Source organism: Callorhinus ursinus, unplaced genomic scaffold (assembly GCF_003265705.2).
Source record: "Callorhinus ursinus isolate GAN/ISIS: 27379988/994484 unplaced genomic scaffold, GSC_fseal_2.0 scaffold13, whole genome shotgun sequence".
In the NCBI taxonomy this organism is placed as follows: Eukaryota; Metazoa; Chordata; class Mammalia; order Carnivora; family Otariidae; genus Callorhinus; species Callorhinus ursinus.
Genome location: NW_027397075.1, coordinates 47,108,504 through 47,129,591, shown reverse-complemented (window position 1 = coordinate 47,129,591; position 21,088 = coordinate 47,108,504). Strand labels below are relative to the sequence as shown.

General features: G+C 49.8%; 1 protein-coding gene and 1 long non-coding RNA gene across 5 annotated transcripts; one reads left to right on the top strand and one right to left on the bottom strand.

Annotated features, from left to right (window-relative positions):
• Positions 1–3,880: 3,880 nt before the first annotated feature.
• BATF3 (basic leucine zipper ATF-like transcription factor 3) lies at positions 3,881–15,777 on the bottom strand. 3 transcript variants are annotated; one of them, XM_025877786.2, is made up of 3 exons: positions 15,251–15,691; positions 12,079–12,183; positions 3,881–4,378 (listed from the first exon to the last, which is right to left on the bottom strand). In XM_025877786.2, the coding sequence occupies exons 1-3, from the start codon at positions 15,479–15,481 to the stop codon at positions 4,196–4,198; spliced, it is 519 nt and encodes a 172-aa protein (XP_025733571.1). In that variant the 5' UTR covers positions 15,482–15,691; the 3' UTR covers positions 3,881–4,195. The 3 variants fall into 3 exon arrangements, with proteins under 3 accessions (XP_025733571.1, XP_025733573.1, XP_073756314.1); XM_025877788.2 differs by lacking the exon at positions 15,251–15,691 and adding an exon at positions 14,831–15,042; XM_073900213.1 differs by lacking the exon at positions 3,881–4,378 and adding an exon at positions 10,029–11,262 and having other exon boundaries at positions 15,251–15,777.
• On the top strand, positions 8,289–20,866 carry LOC112828593 (uncharacterized). Of its 2 annotated transcripts, none has more exons than XR_012380578.1 (4): positions 8,289–8,408; positions 8,950–10,035; positions 12,519–12,634; positions 20,399–20,866. It is a non-coding gene; the product is annotated as an uncharacterized lncRNA (long non-coding RNA). The 2 variants fall into 2 exon arrangements; XR_012380579.1 differs by having other exon boundaries at positions 8,306–8,392.
• Positions 20,867–21,088: the final 222 nt, after the last annotated feature.

Below are 21,088 nucleotides of genomic sequence, written 5' to 3'. Positions count from 1 at the left end.
CTTCAAGCATGTCACACCAAGAGCATCGGCACCTGCTAAGTACAGACTTTCAGTGTGGGTCATGCTAACGTTAGGTGATGATGCCCATGGTGGGGGAAGCGAACTCATTGATCTCCTTTGGTCCCAAATAGGTAAATGGGGACAATCTCATCAAGGAGGTCCGTTTCCAAATGGGCAATGCAGGAGAGTTCCCTCGACTCCAAGCGTGGAGTGGTCTGCAGACACTCTGGCCTTGGCCAGCTCTACTCTCCCCCCCACTCGAGTTACATGTCATTATTTGGGGGCTTCCAGCGGCACATCCCCCTGGGGATTCAGCACCACTTGCCCAGGAGCAGGGAGGCTTTAGGTTCAGAGCTCAGGTTCCCCATCCCCCGCTCCCCATCCTCCTTCCTTCTTTCCTTCTCCCTCTTTTTCTCCTTCCCTTCCTTCCTCTCCCCTTTCTCCTCTCCATTCTCCTTTCTGCTCACCGGCTTTCATTTACAAGCCTTCTTGCCGTGGCATGGATGACCCTGCCAGGACTTCCTGGATATCGTGGGAGGGAAGATGTGTCCGTGAGATTCAGGGCCACCCCTTGTCTTCTAGCTCCTGCTAGGACAGAACCCGCAGCCCTGGTAAGTACACCCGGAACTATGGAAACCTTAGCGTTGATGGGAAAGAAGAGAGGGGCTTTTGGGTCTCTCGCTTTCCTGTCTGTTAGTGTCATCATTCTCAACCAAGGTTTGGGGCCCAAACTGGGGCCTGATTCAGTGCTGGAAACCCCAGGCTTCAAGGCTGGGCTGCTGCAACACAGGGAGGGATTGCGGACAGGAAGTGGTGTGGCCGCGTGGGTGTGAAGGAAGGGTTTCCTCCCTCTGACACTTTCTATGCTGAAGGGGCCTTTCTCAGCCTGCGTCCCTTCCCCCCACCCAGCCCAACACACAGTCACTCGGAGACTCAGTTCAGATGTGGGGTGCCAGGCCGTGCACACGACAGCAGTGTGAATACAACCAAGTAAGTCTAAACCCCAGCAACTTATCGACTTCCCTTGTCCCTCCTGGAATAATACAATAGTTCCTCAAGTTTATACAGAATTTTTGCTTCTTCGGAGTAGAAGCTGGGGAGCTGAGAGGCCCCTGATGGTACTGAGAGGTTGATAAGGACATTCTTAGCAGCCAAGCTCAGTGAACATTTGGTTTTCAGAACTCTTCTCACAATTGCCAGTTATCCTGGAGGGGACTTGGACCCCAGCGCCATGACTCATTTCCCTGGGCTTCCCTAGTTTGGGTTCCTTGACTACACATTTACTGCTCTGACATCAGAAGTGGAGGCAGCCCCACCTCAGTGAACACACAGCTCAGGGGGGAAGGCCCCCGTGTTTAGCAGCTAGTTGGTATCAAGGCCTTGTTAGCAAGTAAAGCAATTAGCCCATCGGAGCGAAGTGACTGGATCTGGGGCTACTGAGGAGGCACAACTGAAGGGCTTGGTGAATTATGCTGGGGACACAGTGCTTCCAACTATGAAACTATGATGCCAGGTGGGGGACAGAGCCCTTTATTCAACAGATGAAAACAGATCAAGAATCATCTTTGAAGGGAAGACGATGAGATCATGAGTACAGCTGTGAACGTGTTGAGTGGGATACGTTTGTGCGACATCCTCGGAGGCATGGGAAGGGCAGCTGAATATAGCTCCCCTCGTTCTGGGTACGGATGTGGGAATTATCAGTTTAGGGATAGATGGAGATGGAGGCCCCAAGAAGAGGAGTTCCTTTATACTGTGAAGCGGCAGGTAGAGAGACAGAAAGAAATGCAGAAGCTAGCATCTTAATTTGAGGGATGAAAGGAAGATAAGACCTGAGACATGGCCATTAGATTTGGCAGCCAGAGCTTACTGGGGACCTGCAAGTGGGCAGTTTCAGTGAGGGGGTGGGAGCAAAAACTGGATCTTCTTCTGGCAGAGACTGACAGATAGTCCCCAAATCCGATTTGTCCCCGACTGAGCACATGGCTGAATTTCAATCCCCAATGTCCCTGATAGCTCAGCGAGGCTGTGTGACTGAGGGCTGGCCACAAACTGTGGGCAGAAATGGTATACTATCACTTCTGAGATAGATCTGCTCCCCACCATCCTCCCTGGGCCCCTTGTCCCGAGTCTCCTGGCCAGAGTAGAAGAACCAGGGGACCCCAAGGCCTTAGGGGCACAGAGCAACTAAATGGAAGGAGATAGTCTTTGAATTATCGTGTGGAGCCAGAGGACTCAGACCAGGGAGGCTAGCAGGCACAGAGAGCCCGGGGTTAACAGTGGAGCAGGGGAGTGCCAGAAGGGGTCACAGCAGACCAGCCGGCAGTACCGCCGAGGACTGTGCGAGCCAGGACAGACAGAAGTACTGCGGGATCAGGCTGAGACCCAGCCAGAACAGAAGGTGCTCCCTACAGGGACAGAAGGTGCTAGAGTTGAAAGACGGCAGCTTCAAAACACCTGCAGGTATAAGGCACACACTTGACGTGTTCGTATTCACAGCCACATCAGCCCCTGGGACCCTGGCTCTGAGTCTGCCCCTCGTGAATGGGCTGGTCACCTGGACTGTGGTGGTCCTGGCCAGCCTTGTGAGGTTCTGACAGAAGGTCATGCCACGTATAGACCCCAGGTCCTGTCCTAAGTCACCTCCTGCGACATGGCTTCAGCCTGATGCTATCAGCTCTTCGGTGGGTCAGGAGTCACGTAAGACCCTCTGGGGTTCTACCCTGGTTCTGCTCCTTGCTCACGGGGGACCTTGGGCAAGGCCTTTCCCCCACCGCATCGGAGCCCCTTGTCTGCAAAGTGAATGCATCAGGCTGGATGATTTATCAAGTCTCTCTTACTAAGAAATGCCACCTTTCCCCTGAAACAGCTGTATTCAGGAAGCTTCAGCCTGGTTCTACAGCAGCCTGGGTCTCTAATGGCAGACTTCCAATGCCTCTGACCAGGGAAACCTCGCAGCCTTCAGCCCGTGTGGGTTACAAGAGACCCGCAGACCTCCAAAAAGTTGGCGGGGGGGGCGGGGCGGGGGACACTGCCCCAAGAAAAGGGAGGTTCGCGAGGAGTAGCCAATATGAATACTTGTATGAAGTCAGCAAGTTGGTCACCCCTGGGATGGGCTGGGTCCTCTTTCTTTTCTTACTTTCTTCTTTTTCAACATCACACTTACAACAAAGCATCTTCCTTCTGTTCCCATTTCTTGTGCCTTTTGTGATGGCATGGCTCCACCTTCCACAACTCCCTTGGTCCAGGGGAAAAGAGAATTGGAAGAGGTTGGGGAGTCCTCTGCCATTTTGCTTTTCTCGCTGGGGCCACCTTTGACTTGTCTTAGTTCTGCTTTTCCTGAAATAATAGTTAGACGGGACTTTTGAAAGGAAATTGCTCTCCTCATCTGCCAAAATATTTGTTTTTCTTTTAAACTAGGGGACAGATTTCCCCATTCTGTTGTGACTCATGCTAACATAAAGTGAAATTGTCCTCTGATCCTATGCCTACTTATGGAATGGGGAGGTGGCCCAGGAGTGTACAGAGCAGAGAGGAAAACCAGCCTGGAATAGAACAGTTCTCATGAGAGTCCAGCATGGGCGAGGGTGTTGACCGAGACGGAGGGCTACCCAAAACAGAAGACAAGCACGAGTCATGCCCAGCCATGACTATCCCTTGGTGACCCAGCTGGGGGTGGCAAGAAGTCCCCCGGCCTTTGCTCTGCAAGTCCGCAAAGGTGCCTCTTGCATCGAACACAGTTACGGCCTCGGGGACGATGACCAGGGGGAGAAAGCAAGACCCAGGAGCCACAAAACAGCCTGAGGAGACAGAAGGTGACGACCTCTCCAGGACTAGGAAACGTATTGTATTTCCAAATTCCAAGAACTTGGCAAAAGGAGAGACCATAACCATCTTTATTATCCAAATTCTAGAGGAAATAATTCTGCACAGCACGGAAACTACTAGCTGCCATAGCAGATTGAGGTGACTCCTGAGGGTGGCCTCCCTGCCCGGATCCGCTCAGGGCTCTGAGAGGCGCCCGCGGGAGCGTCCTGCGGAGCCGTCCACTGAGGACACGGCCAGGAGCTCCGAGGAGGTGACCTGGCCCCGGTCCCCCTGGACACAGATGCAGAGGGAACCCTCCTCCCCACCTCGCCCAGGTGTGAAAAAGACCAAGGCTCCTCCGTCGGCAGAGGAGGACGATCCTCGGGCTTCATCGGGGCAGGCAGCCAGCCACAGGGTCCGGCCGTGGCAGTGGCACAAAGTTCATGGGGCACAGCAGCGGGCACATCTTCTCGTGCTCCTTCAGTGCCTCGCTCAGGTGCTTGAGCTCCTCCGTCAGCTTCCCGATCTCTCTCCGCAGCACAGTGTTCTCTTGCTCCAGGCACTCGTACTCCTGGACAGAGACGCAGAAATCGTGAACTGGTGGCTGCAACCACATTCCCTTCCCGGGGCGGGGCTTCCTCCCTAATTGCGCCCCCTTCCATCACTTTGCTTGCTTTGTTTTGCTCTCCTCCCACCAGGATGAAAGCTCCAAGAGGGCAGGGTTGTGCTTTTTGAATCAACCTGACTGAAATACAATTTACATCAAGTAAAATACACCGGTTCTATGGGTCTCATTCAATGAGTTTTGGCAAATGTCAACCAACGTGGATCAAGAGAACATTCCAGTCACTCCTAAAAGTTCCCTCGTGCCCCTGTGCAGCCCGCCTCCCCTCCCCCAACTGCTGAGCGGCTCTCTGAAGATCTCTGTTGGGGTCACTGCTGTGGCCCCAGCACCTGGAACAGCGCCTGGAACATAATACGTTTTGCTGACAGCATGAGTAAATGAATGAAAGTATCCCTTGCCTTGACTTCGCCCCAACACTCATCTGTGAAATTCCCACTATATCCAAGTTTTCAGAGGCTTACACCTGGAGGGGCTCATAGAGACCCCTCAGCCCAACCCACACAATGCAGAAAACAGATATCCAACGTGTGCTGGGCACTCTCTTCTTCGAAGGACAGTCCCCGCCATCTCTGAGCTGCTCTATCAGAAAACTCCTCTTTGCAACTGATACAAAATCTCTTGCTCTTTCAAACCCACCTATTGGGCTTGGTTCCACCTTATGGAACCACACAGAGTAAATTCAATACTTTTTCAACATTGCAGTTCTTGAAATATTAGGAGACAGCCCCATACCACTTCCCCTTAGGTATTCTCTGAGCTCAACTGTCTCAGGCCTCCTGAGTTCCTTGGGTTTTAAGACTTCTGGTCCTTCTGCCCTCCTGGAGGTCATCCCGACACACACTCTCATCTGCCGGGATCTCTCTGAAAAAGTGTCATTCCCAAAGGGCAGTGCATGATTCTGGGGATGGCTTGACCATGCACAGGGAGAGGTATGGAGGTGGCCTGCCCTGGGGCTGGACCCACACCTGCAGCCACCTCACCCTGGGGAGTCTCCCTGAGCTTGCAGAGAAGTGCAAGTTTTGTTCACCTCTGCTGCTTCTCTGTCTATATTTGGATGATGACTGATGATGAAGATTAAGTGTGGGCTCTACATCCACTTCTCCTGACTTTCACTCTGTTCACTTGGGCATCTTCCAGCCTAGCAAAATCTTCCTGAATCTTAACGTGTCAGATCACGGGTCATGATACTACACAGCTGTAAGCTGTCCATTAACTTGATAAGTAGGTCTTCCTTTTCTTCCTCCAAGTCATTGATAAGTTCTACAACACTTGGCCAATGGCAGAGCCCTAGGGCATGCCCACAGAGACCATCTCAAAGCTGACAATCTTATTTAAACCTTGCTGCAGTTTTGTTTACCATGCATGTCCTGAGGTGGTGACTCAACCTTATTATTATCCAACACATCTTTTCTCTGACTAGTAAATTTTTTAAAATATCACTAAAAAAGTCTGATCTTTTTGCAGGCCTCTAAAGCACATGCAAATTCTCAACTCTGCCCCTTTGCTAATGCTCTTCTCTTCCACTGGACTACCTTCCTCCTTTTCTGTGTGAGCCCAGCTCAAGCACACCACCTCCAGGAAGGCTTCCCTGATCACAGCACCTAATGGAACCACATCCCTCATTATGTGTTCTATTCAATCTTGTATCCTATTCAATCTTACTTATACTAAATAAGATCGCTCCCCAAAGATCAGAAATGTATAGCACCTAGGGGCCTCTTCTACCGTCTCCTGTAGCCGCCCCTGAGGGGCCACTGCCCAGTGACTCCTCTGCCTCCTTCTCTCAACCGCTTCCTTCCCTTCCCACCTCTAGGCACCAGAGGGACTGCACACAGAGGCCATCTGAGCCCTCCCCAGGCAGGCCCTCAGAATGGTCGGGAATACTCGCCAAGGCAGCAAGCTGCACCCTCTCCCCACCCCCGGCAGGCTGTCCCGGGTCAGGCTGGCTTCACTAGCGCATGGGCTCCATTCCGCCTTCAGCCCTCCTGCCAACCCCAACTCCTCACACTGTCCTCTGGCCTCCGACAAGCTCTAGTCCTGGAGCCCGAATTCCACCTACAACGCAGCAACAAGCCCTCCGTGGGCCAGGGGAGGCTGTGAATGGAAAGACAGGGACAGTCACCGCGGGAAGGCTGCCTGCAGCAGCGGGATGACCCGGCCGCAGCTCTGTGGAGCGCGTGCACACGCGCGCGCGCGCGCGCTCCACCCCGCGACTAGAAATGCTCTTCACCTCCCGGTAAAATGGAGAACAGATGTTCCAATGGTCCATCCCCGCGTCCTCTCAACCAATAGGTTTCAATGAGCTAACATTTTAACTAGATTCCAAAAAACAGGAAAGTCTCTTGCTGTGGCAGAATATTCTATTTCTATATTAGCTTGTTTGCCCTCTATATTTATTGAATTTTGCGGCAGGATGCCGTGAGCTTCTGAGCTTTATCTCTGAAAGCCATGAGGGGCCACACTGCCTAACGTCTTCCCGAGGCACCACTGCTTCCCCCACACCCCAGTCCAGCAGGCCCCTCGTCTGCCTTCTCTGTGGGGACTTTCTCTTCTGGGATTTGACTTTTACTCATAAACCTGCTAAGGGACTTTCATGAAGCTGAGGGAATAAAAAGGAGAGAAGAAGTCAAGATCTTCCGGTGAGGCCAGCTCCACAAAAATAAAAGGAGTAGCTGGAGCAGGCGGAGAGGAGGTGAGCGGACGTGGGGATGAAAGGGGAAAGAATAAGACCCACTTCACACCGAGAAGAAGGTACCTGGACCTGACAAATGTGAAAAACATCCTACAGTGCCCAGTGCCCCCCAAACAAGGAATTATCTGGCCCCAAATGTCAACAGTGCCAAAGTTAAGAAACCCTGGTCTGGGCATCTAAGAGAGGTTGACTGTGGAATGAGGGGCTGTCTGGGGGTATCCAGGGTCCAGGATGAAAAACCGGCAAACGAGCTATTGTGGGTCCCCGGGACCAGAGATGAGAGCGAAGGAAAAAAGGAAATGAGGGGGTGGAAAAGGCCATCAGGAGGGCACAGCCACACACAGACCCCATTTCACAAGCAAAGAAAGTGAAACTCTGAGAGGCGCAGTGACTTTTCCAAGGTCGTGCGGGCTTGGAACCCGATTTCAAGGTCAACTGCAACCCTTGAGCAAGGATGTAATTCTGCTTTCACTGGGCAGTGCCTGGCCCCAAATTTCCCCGCAGTGGTTACCAGCAGTAAAGGGCTGTAAGCGCTCAGGATTTTACAATAAAGCCTATTCCCAAGCCCTACTCTGATCTCATTCCCAGCAGAAAAATTGTGTCATCAGGACGGGCTGTACAAATTGGTGTCATCATCAGTTTCTGAACCAAGGGGGCGGTGACATGAAGCATTCTCTTAGAACATGCAACATCTGAAGAAGCCGTGACAACACAGACCACAACCGAATTGCCCAAGAAGTCTGTCAGTTGGTGACATTTGGGGTTCCTGAGGATGGCATCACTGCCTTCCTTTTCTGACTCAATGTTCTTTCTCAGTCTTACACCTTGGGCTGCTTGGCTTGAACCAGTCTGACCCACTTCTGAGACACCTTTCAGCCTGCTGTAGAGAGCTGGACTGTTCACGCACGTCCCTATTTGTGGATGTGGACTCAGGCGTGTGCCTAATGTTCCGAGATGAATAGGGGCTGAAATCCCCATGAAAGGTGTAAGCGTCTCGACAGGATGATTTGAAAAGCCACCATGAGCGCTGAGGTACAAAGACACACGTTAGGAACAGCTCCTCAGCACAACGCTCGGGCTTCCAGCAACCACCTCTCTGAGGGGAAAACTCAGATTGATGAGTGACCCCAGCCTCTCTCAGCCTCTCCGGGCCCTGCCCTCGCCCCGGCGGACTGTCCCCGCCCCCCCATGGAGAACTGGGAGGGGCAGGGGGTGGCCCAGAGGCTTCTAGGAGCTAGCACTGGAGGAGATTTCTCAGGGTGCTGGAGGTAAGGGAGGCTCAAGGTGAGTGAACGAGGTGGGCAGGAAAGGTGGGAACTCTAAACAAGCTCTAAATAGTCCCCTTCGTGGTATGCAAGATAGGCAAATAAAGATCTTGGATTCTTTTGAGATATGCAGCAATGCTACCCCACAGGATGGGATAAAGGACTGAGTATAGCCCTTCTCATGGGCTAAGCTCCAGGGAGTGGCGGTGGCCCTGGCTACGAGGTGGCAGCTTTCTGCAACCTTTAGAAGTCTCTGAGAGAGCAGGCCTGATCCCAGGTTGGAGTTTTCTGAGAACTGTGTCTGGTCCTCACTTGCCCCATCCTTGATGTGGCCTGGAGCCCAAGGGGGCCTGACGGGCTTTTCTGCCATGACCCAGAGCAGTGTGCTAGGGGTTCTGCCCTCAACTCACTCCTTGGAGCACAGTAAAACAATTCTTCACCACATTTTTAAACGAGATACCCCACCCTCAATATGCAGATTTTTTTTCAAAGTTAAAAAAAATACTCATTTTTTTACTATATTTACCTTTTTTTTTTTTTTTCCTATGTTGGCCCTGCAGAACATAGATCCCCATAACTGGGATGCCCTCCCTGGAAGGAGGTGAGGAATTAACAGCAGAGCTATTACTCGTGTGCTACCCTTCGGCCCAGAGGGGACATTCCTGTTCTACCTCAGGATTGGGATGCATTTCCATTTTCCTGAGCCAGCCATCTGCTCCCCCACCTCCCCTTGTGACCATTAACACTAGTATGTAGCTAGGGACAGTAAAGATATGGGCTACAGCTTTGGGGTCTGTATATGGATGGAGCCACTGTCCTGGCCTCCTGAACACTGTGTTTCTCAACAAGACGTGCCTTGATGAAGTCATCTGCCAGCGGTGGGTAAACCTGAACTAGTCTTCTGGCTCCACAGAGTCAGAGAAGGGAGTGTTCTCCCATGGAGGGATTGGGTTTCAGATCAATTAGTCCCATTTCCCAAAAGAGCACCTAATTGGTCATGTGCCATAGTGTATGGACAGCAGAAGAAGCTAGGAACCCTACAGAAGGGCACCCCACCATGGTTCTAAGCGGGATTGGGCAGGAGTAAATGTGGTACCACCCCTAACTTTCCCAGCCATCTGGCTCATTTGGGTATCAAATCCAACAATGACAGATACTGAGAGAAACCCATCTTCTTTGACACTGTAGTATTTATGTTACCTTCTGAGGTAGGCAGAATAAGGGCCTCCCAAACATGTCCCAAAGATGTCTACATCCAACCTCTGGAATCTGTGACTATGTTACCTTATGTGGCAAAAAAGACCTTGCAGATGTGATTAAGAATCTGAACGTTGGGAAGATTACCCTGGATTATGCAGGTGGACCCAATGTAATCACAAGGGTCCTTAATGAAAGAAGAAGTCAAGAGTCAGAGGAGATGTAACAACACAACAGTGTCAGAGTAATGCAGTATGAAAAAGACTTAACTAGCCAGTGCTGGCTTTGAAGATGGAAGGGGACCACAAGCCAGGGAATACAGAAGCCTGCAGAAGCCAGAAAAGGCAAGGAAATGGATTCTTCTCTGGAGCCTCTGGAAAGAATGCAGCCCTCTTGACACCTTAATTTAGCTTCATGAGACCCAGTCCAGACACCTGACTTCCAAAATTGTAAGATAATCCATGTTGTCATATTTGTCATAATTTATAACAGAGTCCATAGGAAAAGAATACACTTTCCTTGAAAACTCTTATGCTTCCAAAAATAGGAATGAGATCTTACTCCTTTCTGTGACCCAGCAGCCAGGCCTTGCCCATGGTGGTGCTAACAAATATTTGTGGAATGAATCTACTCACCCTTGCTCCATGGAAGGTCTTGTCGATGTCATTTAGCCACCACCATGGACATAATCACTTGGGACTTACAACTGAGTGTCCCCTAGTGTTTTCTTATATTAATGCACCTGGCTTAGACGAGAAGCTTCTTGAGGGGAAGGACCCTGGCTGTCCAGCTGGCACACGGGGTCTGAACGCAGGGCCATGCGCTAATTGAGCCACAAGTGCCTTCTGGGGTTATCTGGTAACATGAAGATAGAACCAGGACTGCTTCAGGAGCAAGGGGGGAGGAAGAAAGGAGGCAAAGGACATCCCACCTCTTCTGTGGAAAGTTTACAGAACCAGTCCAGGCTGGGAAGGACCTTCTCTGATCCTCACCTGAGGATCTTATCTCTTTTTAGGGCCCAGCCTTCCTATTTCCAGGAAAGAGTCTGATATTTGTAATTTATGCCCACTGTGAATTTCTATCAGTGAGTCACCTCTCCCTGGAGTACGTGCATCCTAAATCTGTTCTCAGTTCACTGTGAAAAGTTTTCAGAGATCGTTCTCCCCCCTCATAACACCTCGGTATCTGCTATGCTGTCAATGCCCCCAGACTCACCTTGCTAAGACAAGCTATGACAAGAGAGCAGGCAGGGAAGGGCTAAATTAAAACCCTCAATTATTCACACCAACCCTGTCTAAAGGTGAGAGTTCAGAACCATCACCAATTCTTTGCACAGATGCTTGGATGCCTTTGAGGCCAGTGCCTGATAGTGCAAATCCCATGTCCTGGCTGTGAGATTATGTGGGATTATGCATAAGGGTAGAGGAAAATGGAAGAGTTCAGGATAAACCCCAGGTTCCTGATGTGGGTGATGAGAAAGGTGGTTAGGTCCATTAACTCAACTTTAAGACAGTGAGAAGAGAGAGTCTCAGGGTAAACACACATATCACGGTCACGTTGCATCCAAGCAGCCTGCAGCAGACCCATCTGGAGACATCTAAGCAGACACTGGAGATACAGGTTCGGGGGTCTGGAACTGAGGTCTTGCCTGGAGCAATCAACGTGGGGACCTAACGCTGGGAGAACAGATTAACAGATCATATCTTCCAGGGTGGGAAGGAAAAAGGGCAGGGTCTGAAAGCGTGGTCAACATCAACACTTAAGAGAACTGACAAAGGAAGAGAAGGTAGCAAAGAAACTGAGAAGAAAGGTGGTTAGTAGGGTCAAGTGGGAAATGCGGTCTCTGAGCAGCTAAAGACCTTGAAAGAAGGTCTCAGAGAAGGGGTAGGGTCAACGGTGTCAAATGTTCCAGGAAGGTCACGGTTGATGAGTCTAGAAAGAAGCCCCTGGATCAGGCAGTGCCAAGGCACTAGGGACCTCCGCGGGAGCGGCTTCTGTACGAAGGTCTGTGTTTGCGCGCGCGCGCGCACGTGGGCGCCTGCGTAGGGTGGTGTGCGTGCGTGCGTGCGTGCGCGTGTGCGTGCGTGCTGGGTGGGGAAGGGCGGCAGAAACGCTAGCACAGAAGACTGGGGAATAAATGGCACCGAGCCCGTGGAGACAGAGGGTCTCTCTGGAAGGAGCAGGGAAGGAAGGAAAGAAAATAAATGGGACAGTAGCTTGAAAAGGAAAATGGGATCAAGAGGAGGTTTTGTTTCATTTTGTTTTGATTTATATTGAAAGGAACTTAAGAGTGAGGAACAACCAGCGGATGAGGGAGAAAGGTGTCAGTGAAGAATCAGAATACTGGGCTGGAAGGACGCAGTGAAATGAGACGTACGTGTCCAAACTGGTGGTGACCGGGACATGACCTTAGGGCCACCACCACAGTGTGAGGGCGGAGGCTGGCTCCCTTCCGCGGCCCTAATGTGGCTCTGTCCCAACCACAGGCTTACCTCGTGGAGTTTGTCAGCCTTCTGGGTCTGCTTCTTCCGACTTCTCTGAGCAGCAACTCGGTTTTTTTCTCTCCTTCGGACCTTCCGGTCATCATCCTCTGGGCTCTGGGGGTTAAAGTCTGGTTAGGTGCGCTGTCGGGGCGCCTTGCTTCACCCTCCTCTGTCCTATTTCATTTGCAATCCCGGCAGTGCTTGTTGCTACATGGGTGGGACAGCAGTAGCCCCTTGTTCAGCCATGTGCGTGGCTGAGTTTAACTGTTCATCCCATGAGCCCCCCCGAGAAATGTGTGGTGTGACTGCCATTTAAAAGATGAGGATAAGAAACTCAGAGGGGGTAAGGAACTTGCTCCAGGTATCACAGCTAGTAAGTGGGTAAATGGGAAGTGGAACTCAGGTCTGTTGGGACTCCAAACCAACGTTCATAAACCTCTACCCCACAGGGTGTGTGCCTGGAAGAGGTGCAGTGTCAACATCCATCTGAGAACAGGGAAGGCAGAAGGCATGTGCTCTCTGGAACCTGCTGTGTGCCAGGCCTTACACCACCACACACAAACAGGTACTTTTGATACTGAATGCAAATTTTACACTGGTAACTAATTGCAACCACACAACTCTACCAACACACCAAATGATCTTAAACACCACTTCGTTTGAACAACGCTTGATGGACATTTTGTTTCACAGGTCAGAGTGAATCAGAAAGCAAACTGATGATGTGTCTTGAAAGCTCTCAGCTCTATATGAGATTTAACCAAACCTAGTCAAATCCTTCAAGAGTTATCCTGAAACGGGCAGGCTAAAAAAAAATGCACCTACCAAGGTAAAAACACTTCAGTTATAGAAAAAAACATGGAGAAGTAGAGAGTATTTGCTTTCCAGAACCCTGTGAGAAGGTACCAAAGGGGCGGGGAGGGGGTATACTACCTGCCAAGAGGTTAGTAGGATACAAACACAGGAAAGCTACTCAATTATTAACATTAATGGAAAGCAAATATTGATAATATAAAATAATGGGTAATTTCAGTTATTTTATCTGGCCTTGTATTCCAAATATGAGAGACACTTATCTTCTCCCCAAGTTCCAGTGGGTAAAGAATTTTCAGTATGTGGAAGAATATAAGCCTATAGAAGGAGACAGATAAATAACATATATAAATAATATAACAAATTGATGTGGTCTGGAAGAAATGCTTAAGGGAAGAGGCACAGGTGTTAAAATGTAGTTTTTTAGAGGCAAAGAAGCCTTGGTTAACATAAACAGAACACCACAGGGGCAAAATGTGGTGTACAGGACAGAACTTTAGCTTTAGAAATACATAGCCACTGGTTTTGTCTCTTACTGTCAATATAGCCTGGGGAAAATGGCTTAAATTCTCTGAATGTTCAGTTTTCTCATTTATCGTTAAAGTGTGAGTCATTCATTCTTTCAATAAGTATTAACTGAGTACCTGCCATGTGCCAAGCACTGTTTTAGGCAGTGGAGATGCACGCCCTGAACAACTGATGGGTAATCACTGCCAAAATCACTCTAACAGCCTAATGCTTGGGACTAGCATATGATAAAATGAGATTTTATCCTAAAGCTCCCAGCACATGGTATACCCTTAGTAACCTCTGTGGAGGTTGCTATTTTTTGAGTCTCCCATAGTGATTGTCACCAAATCATGGCTTTTTGTTCACAATCAAAAAGTCATAGAGCCCAAGGAAGCAACCTGCATCCTGCTCTCTGGGAGCAGACACTGTAAACTGGATTTATCACCTATCACACCTGATAACCCAGCAGTAACATTTAATCAAAACAGAAAGAGGGGAGCTAAGTGTTAAGATAGTCATAGATTATTAACTATATCTAAATTAGTCCTCATAAAAATCTCGAGAGGTTATTATTCATTTTACAGGTGGGGAAATCGAGGCTCAAAGAAGTTAAGCAAAATGCCCAAGGCCACTCAGCCTGTGTGTGGTAAAACCGAGGTCCAAACTCAGAAATGTGTGACTCTCTAGCGTCACCTGATGACACTATGTGCCAGGCATCGAATTGGGAAGGGGGGGGGGGCATAACGATGATGACTATACAGAGCAGCAGAGTGGGAAGTTCTCTGATGGCCATCCCCGCAGGCAACTTTATTTCAGTTTCCTGAGTACGCAGTTGTAAATGTTGCTGAGGACAGCACAGAGGGCTGAATGCGGGCCGAGGGGTTTCCACCAGCAGCGGGTCTGGAGTCCTCCCACTGCGGGCCCCCACCCCGCACCCTTAGGCTGATGGGTCCCGAGTTCCCCATTCGGACCGTAGACGTTGGGAGTGCCTGGACACGAGCTGCTCCTTCGGGCCGAATTTCCCCTCTGCGCACCCTGGCGCCCGGGAAGGGCCACGCGTGCCGGCGGTGAGGTGGCAGCGGGCGCCAGCGCCAGGATGGCGACCCCGGGACAGCGCGGATCCCACGTGCGGGGAAGCGTGGACGGTGCCCGGGCGTCTGCACCCTCCGGTCTCTCCGCTTCCCGGGGCGCAGAAGCCGAGTCACCGTTCCGGACGCGGCGGGCACTGTGCGTGAGCTGGGGACCACCGGGCAGAGGCGCCCGCGGGGTCCCCGGACCCACCCCGCGCCCCCACTCCTGCCGGTCTCTGGCTCCCGCAGCTCCCCTCACCCAAGCACTCAGAGTTCACCACCCCGGAGCCCCAGACCCACCTCCTCGTGCCCCTCGGCGCTCCCATCCCCGCATGCCCGCGGGCCTCCCTGAGCCTCTAGTCCACTACCTGCGGCTGCGGCTGGTTCCCGGGCGCCGCGACGCTCCTCTGCAGGACGCTGCCGGCCGCCGGGAGCACTTGCGACATGCCGGGCGCTCCTCCGGCTCGGCCCGCCCCGCCGCGCAGCCTCGCGGAGGTGCGGCCGCGCGGCCCGCCGCGCCCTGCACGCGGGGCACTGCCTTACCGGCACTCTCCGGTCACCCGCATCCTCGCGCCCCCGCACCTGCCGGCCACCGCCCTCCGCCCCGCCCCCTCGGGCTTCCCGCTCTCCCGGCGCGTGCGGCCACCGCGCTGCCCGGGTTTCCCCACCCCCGGCCCGGGCCCGCCGGCCTGCGCGTCCCCGAGTCTGCCCGCCCCTCCTTCTCTCACTCCCGCCCCGTTTCCTCCTCTCCCCGCCCTCTCGCCGCACCTCGGGGTCCCAAATCCCACCCCTGCCGCGGCTTTCCGGGGGCCCTGCGCTTCGTGGAAGTCACGTGGTGGCTCCGAAACCCGGGAGGGAACGCGAAGCCCCCACAAGAGTGGTGACGCTGGGGCGGCTAGGGGTTCAAGGAGACGCAGCACAGCCTTTGGGGTCCTTCGGCCGCTCTCGGGGAACTTCAGGCTGAGAGACACAGTGGGTGGCTTGGGCGGGGCGAGGGGGGTGTTGTTTCCCGGTCCCATCTCGGCATCTTCCTGCGCACCCGCCTCGCCTCTCCCTAGCGCAGGGGTCACACTTTCTCGGGACTTTCTTCGGGGCGATCGGTCACCCAGGCGCCACTCTCACTCCTTCCTCGACCCGCGGCTCCCCTGCCCCCCAGGCGCAGGCCAGGGGCCGGAGGGCCAGCTTGGCCGGGTCCCACTGCGCACCCTGAGAGCCGCGGCACCCCAGGGACCGTCTGCGGGGAACATGTGTCCTTCTTCCCACGGGCGCCGCAGGGCAGTGGGAGAGAGCGAGGCGGGGCGGCCCCGAGGGTGAATTCCCTCCGTGTGGGGTGGAGAGGAGGAGGTTGTCCTGAGAGCGAATCTGCCACGGTGGACGTCTCTCTTGACAGGATCTGAACCTCAGTTGCTTTTTCTTTTTCAAGATTAAAGTGACAAGATGCTCTGCGCGCCTTAATGCCAAACTGGGGACAGGGTAGAGGTATTGGAGCGTTCCCCTCCACCTGCCTACCAGTGAAAAGATACAAAGTCAAGCAGTATCGTACTTGGTCCCAGCAAAGAAAAAACGAGCGGTTTCGGGTTTGTGGTCTGCATACTTACTGCGAGCCCCGAAAGAAAGAACCGCGAACCTAGATGGGCGGGTGGGAACCAGCGCCAGGAGGTTGGACGTGCCTTCCGACTGTGGTCGCTTAAGTCTTGAGGCTCGTGGGCAGCGGCAGGGGATGGGGGGCGGGGCACTTCGGGCTCTCAGTCCAGCGCACGTGGCTCTCCGCCAGGGTTTAAGACCCTGGCAACAGCTCTGAGACGCAGCTTGAGTGAACTTGATTGCCTGGCGTGGGGGCAGGAAAATAAGTGGACGATCTTGTCTGTGGGATCAGGGGCTTCGACCGACCGAACAGAGGGCTGAGGTGCCAGGCAGCGGGGAGGACTGAGGGTGGGAGCACCCCTTTCTAGAGACAGTGCCATACCCCTATACCATTAGGGCTACACAGCTGAGCCATCTCTACATTAGGTTGTCCGCCTAGATTTATCTTCTCATTTCTCATTTATCCTTGTCATCATGCTACCTCACTCATGGTTGCCCCAGAGCTATTACTTTTGCAAACCACACAGGTACACGGTGTTCCTAGTACAGCGCTACACACACACACGGACGCGTGCGCGCGTGCAAATTCATTGCAGTAGGTCGACTGAGAGCCCTCAATTCCTGGAAACATAAGGACTCTAGCAAGATAGGAAAACCTCTGGGTCAAGTGGTCTTGACTTTTCAGAAGTGCTTTCATTCTCCAGTGCTGGTTAGGAAGGGAAAGGGTAAGGTGAAAGCACAGTGGACATTTAGGTGCAGTCCCATCGTGCATTCTGGGTATCGCCACTCTGCTGTTCCCACGGAGCCACACCACCCCCTAACTCCTCTGGGGCTGTACCTTCTACCTCGCTCCCCACAGAGTCTGGATCCAAGTCCCAGCGCACGAGAACTCTTCATATAGCCATAGGCCTACTCTCTTACTTCATTCAGGGGTCTCTTAAAATATATTTAAAGAAGGAGTCTTGGTTAACTAGCAAGCATTTAAGGAACAGGTCAATTGACCTACCTATTACACATCAAAATGAACGGATTAAATAATTAGATACAGAAAATAAAATCAGGGAAATAAAACAATTAAATTCTTTATCAAAGCCCTGGGATTAAGACATCATAGAATTTTCTAAGCATGTGACAGGAGATATCACATTGGAAAGATCTGAACTGTACTAGAATGTTCAAGTCCTGGGGTGCCTGGGTGGCTCAGTTGTTAAGCATCTGCCTTTGGCTCAGGTCCTGATCCCAGGGTCCTGGGATCGAGCCCCTCATTGGGCTCTCTGCTCAATGGGAAGGCTGCTTCTCCCTCTCCCCCTCCCCCTGCGTGTGTTCCCTCTCTGTGTTTCTCTCTGTCAAATAAATAAATAAAATATTTTTTTAAAAATGTTAATGTACTTTAGATGAGAGCATGCCCAGAAATTACAAAGCGATGGGGAAAAAATATTCACAATAGCTATGATAAAGGGTTAAAATCTCTGCTATATATACAGCCCATGAAAAGGAATAAGAACAATATTGAGACAGCCTCTCAAAAGTAAACTGCAGGGGCGCCTGGGTGGCCCAGTCATTAAGCGTCTGCCTTTGGCTCAGGTCTGGTCCCAGGGTCCTGGGATCTAGCCCCGCATCGGGCTCCCTGCTCTGCGGGAGGCCTGCTTCTCCCTCTCCCATTCCCCCTGCTTGTGTTCCCTCTCTCACTGTGTCTCTCTCTCTGTCAAATAAATAAAGTCTTTAAAAATAAAAAATAAAAATAAAAGCAACAGGTAACATCTGTTCAAATTAAAAATATGTTTTAAAAAAAAGTAAACTGCACAAGGGACATGAATTGTTACTTCCCAACAGAGGAAATAATCAAGGAAAATTGATATAGGAAAAAATATATATTAGCATGAGAAACATTTAAAAATATTAAGTTAACAAAATAAAAAGTATCAAATGTTGGTGAGAGTGTGGTGAAACTGCTGCTTTCATATTTCATTGGCATTGTAAATTGGTACAAACTTATTGGAAAGCAAATTTATTGTCATTTTTAAGAACCATGCAATAATCATGGTTTTTGACTTCATTTTCCTTAGAAAAGTTTTAGAAAATCATCATAGGAAGATCACTGTAAATACTAAAGAGAAAAATACTATATGCACTGAAAGCTCATATTTTTAAGAGTAAAAAATTATAAGCAACATAAATGTCCCAATTATAGGGGAATGGCTGACTAAAATATGTTTTAGTCATGAAGTAGAACAGTATGCATCTTTAAAATTACAAGCATGCAGACAGATTTGCCACATGGAAGATTTATTGGATACAAGATAAAGTGAGAAAAAAAATCGGGTTACAAAAAGTGTAAGTATAACATGTATAAAAAATGTGTAACACTGCTGTACTATATGCTTAAAAAATGGTTAATATGGTAAATTTTATGCTGTGTTTTTTTTTTACCACAATGACAAAGTATATGCATATAAGAAAAAATTGGAAAAGAATAGAACAAAGTGGGGGGAGGGGGATGGGTTATCCTGGTGATGGGTATTGAGGAGGGCACGTTCTGCATGGAGCACTGGGTGTTATGAACAAACAATGAATCATGGAACACTGCACCAAAAACTAATGATGTAATATATGGTGATTAACATAACAATAAAAATAAGAATAGAACAAAGTGGTAGCTTTTCTGCTGTGGTGGTGGGATTATAAGTAATTTTCCTTTTCCTTTTTTTTTTTTAACTTTTTGGAGAGAGTTTTATTATGTTTACATCTTAAAACATTTTATATTTACAAGCACTAACTATTGCTTTCCCTGATACTAAGCTTATTTGTCACACCAGCATGCCAACACCTCTACTGACTGCCTGTTTTCTTGATTTTCTGTAATATTTGCTGGTTCATTTTATTCTAGGTCAGAAGGAGAAAAAACAATGAAAATGAAGGAAAGATAAACAAGAACAGACATTTCAAGTGTCTCCTTTTCTTCTTCTGCCTTTCCTTTTTATCCGTAGTTTTTCCTTTGAACTGCGGGAGAGAAATTACATGGTTTGGCAATTTCCTATTACTACCACAATGACCCTGGATTACATCTACAGGGACGGGGGGTGGTAGTGCAGGAGATTTATAGCTCAGTGATCAAATCCTCTGGTGATTCACTTCATAAGATGATAGTTCTTTATAAAAACAAGTTGCTCAAATGCTAGGAAACCCTGTCACTACTCACTCTCTTTTAGGGAAACTGGCTTTCCAGTAACTATATTTTCCCTGCTCTTTCTCAGAAGGTGGTCCTGTGGGCTTCTGGTGGGGCTAGAGAAAAGAAAGTTTAAGGCAGAGACCCCTGTGTTTACCAGAAATCAGTCATTGTGTCAGGCAATGGACAAAGCAAAGATCCCACACCTCAGGAAGCTCATGTTCTAGAGGAGGGAGATAAACAATAAACAAAATGTAGTATTTAGCAGGGGGAGATGTAGTATGTAGATGGTGGTATGATCTATGGAGAAATATAAAGGAGGGATGAGAGATAGGGAATATTGAAGGGAGACCAAGCAAGGTTCTCCTGAAGGAGGTGAGAGAGGGGGCCGTGTGAATATCTGGGTAGGGGTGATCCAGGCTGCATGAACAGCAAGTGCCAGAGCCCCTTGGAAGCATGCCTGACCATTCCAGAAACTACAGGACACTAGAGTATAGTAAGGAAGGGCTGCATACCAAGAGGTGAGGTCAGAAAGGCAAAGGGGCAGGCTTTTACTCGAAGTGAGATGAGAAAATATTGGACTTCTGAACAGTGTGACATGATCTAACCTTGTATAGGATCCCTTTGGGCTAGGTGTTTAAAACAGTCCAACAGGGGTAAGGAAGAAACAAGAAGTGATGGCAATAATCCAGGAGAGTGGGGATGAGGGCTTGGAAGATACTGAGAGCAATGGGGGCCAAGACACGTGTGCCAGGAAGTCAGTGTGCATAGGCTTATGGTTCTTCACTTGGGCAGGCCCCTTTCAAGACCCAGAGGGGGCCTAGCAATGTGTTCATATGGTGATAGGCTGTAATAAATTTGCAAAAGTGGGATATTTTAACTACAAATGGTTAAGACCACTGTCTCTTTTCACCCCAACCTCCCCTCACTCCCTTCACGTCTGCTGGTGTTGAACAGGCTATGGGCATCTGGGGGACTTTGCCAAGGAAGGCTCATCAGAGCTGTACTTCTGTATCGGGATATATGTATGTGGTTTGCAGTCACTTCTGTCTAGAGTCATATTATTGCAAGTTGTATGCTGCCAGGAATATCCCTACTGCCCACCCACCATGCTAACTCACCTGAGAAGGTTCTTTGTACTGAGAAATGAACATTTTTTTAAAGATTTTATTTATTTATTCGACAGATGGCACAAGCAGGCAGAGTGGCAGGCAGACAGAGAGGGAGAAGCAGGCTCTCTGCTGAGCAGGGAGCCAGACGTGGGGCTCGATCCCAGGACCCTGGGATCATGACCTGAGCCAAAGGCAGCTGCTTAACCAACTGAGCTACCCAGGCGCCCGAGAAATGAACATTTTCACGCAACATCAAACCAATGTAGATGGTGGAGAAATGCTTGAAATGTATGGCCCCAGAAGCAAATCTATGAAAACTCTCCAGATCATCACACATGCAAAATTGTAAGCAGGGGATTGAGTTCTTGTGTTTGTCTAGTCAAAACAGCATCCTCTCCTGCCAGGAATGAAATCAACAATACAGCTTCTATAATTATAAATATACCTTAAGGAGTGTTTACTTTGCTAGGTGGCATATTTTATAAAGCTTGATTATAACATTTTAATTGTTTGGAAATGTGTTCTGGAATATTTTCAATAAAAGTTAGAAAATACAGACTCCTGATTTGTTCATATACGAAGGGCACCATCCTTTATCATTTCTAAACTTATTTATGTATTAAAGAACTGAGAGAAAAAATATATAAAATTAATGAAATGTAAAAAAGGGTGGAAGATAAGCAATTAAAATCAATGGAAAATTTTCTGACATGAAAAAGCAAACTGTAAAAACAAATTTCAGATTATACTATAAGCAAAGACAT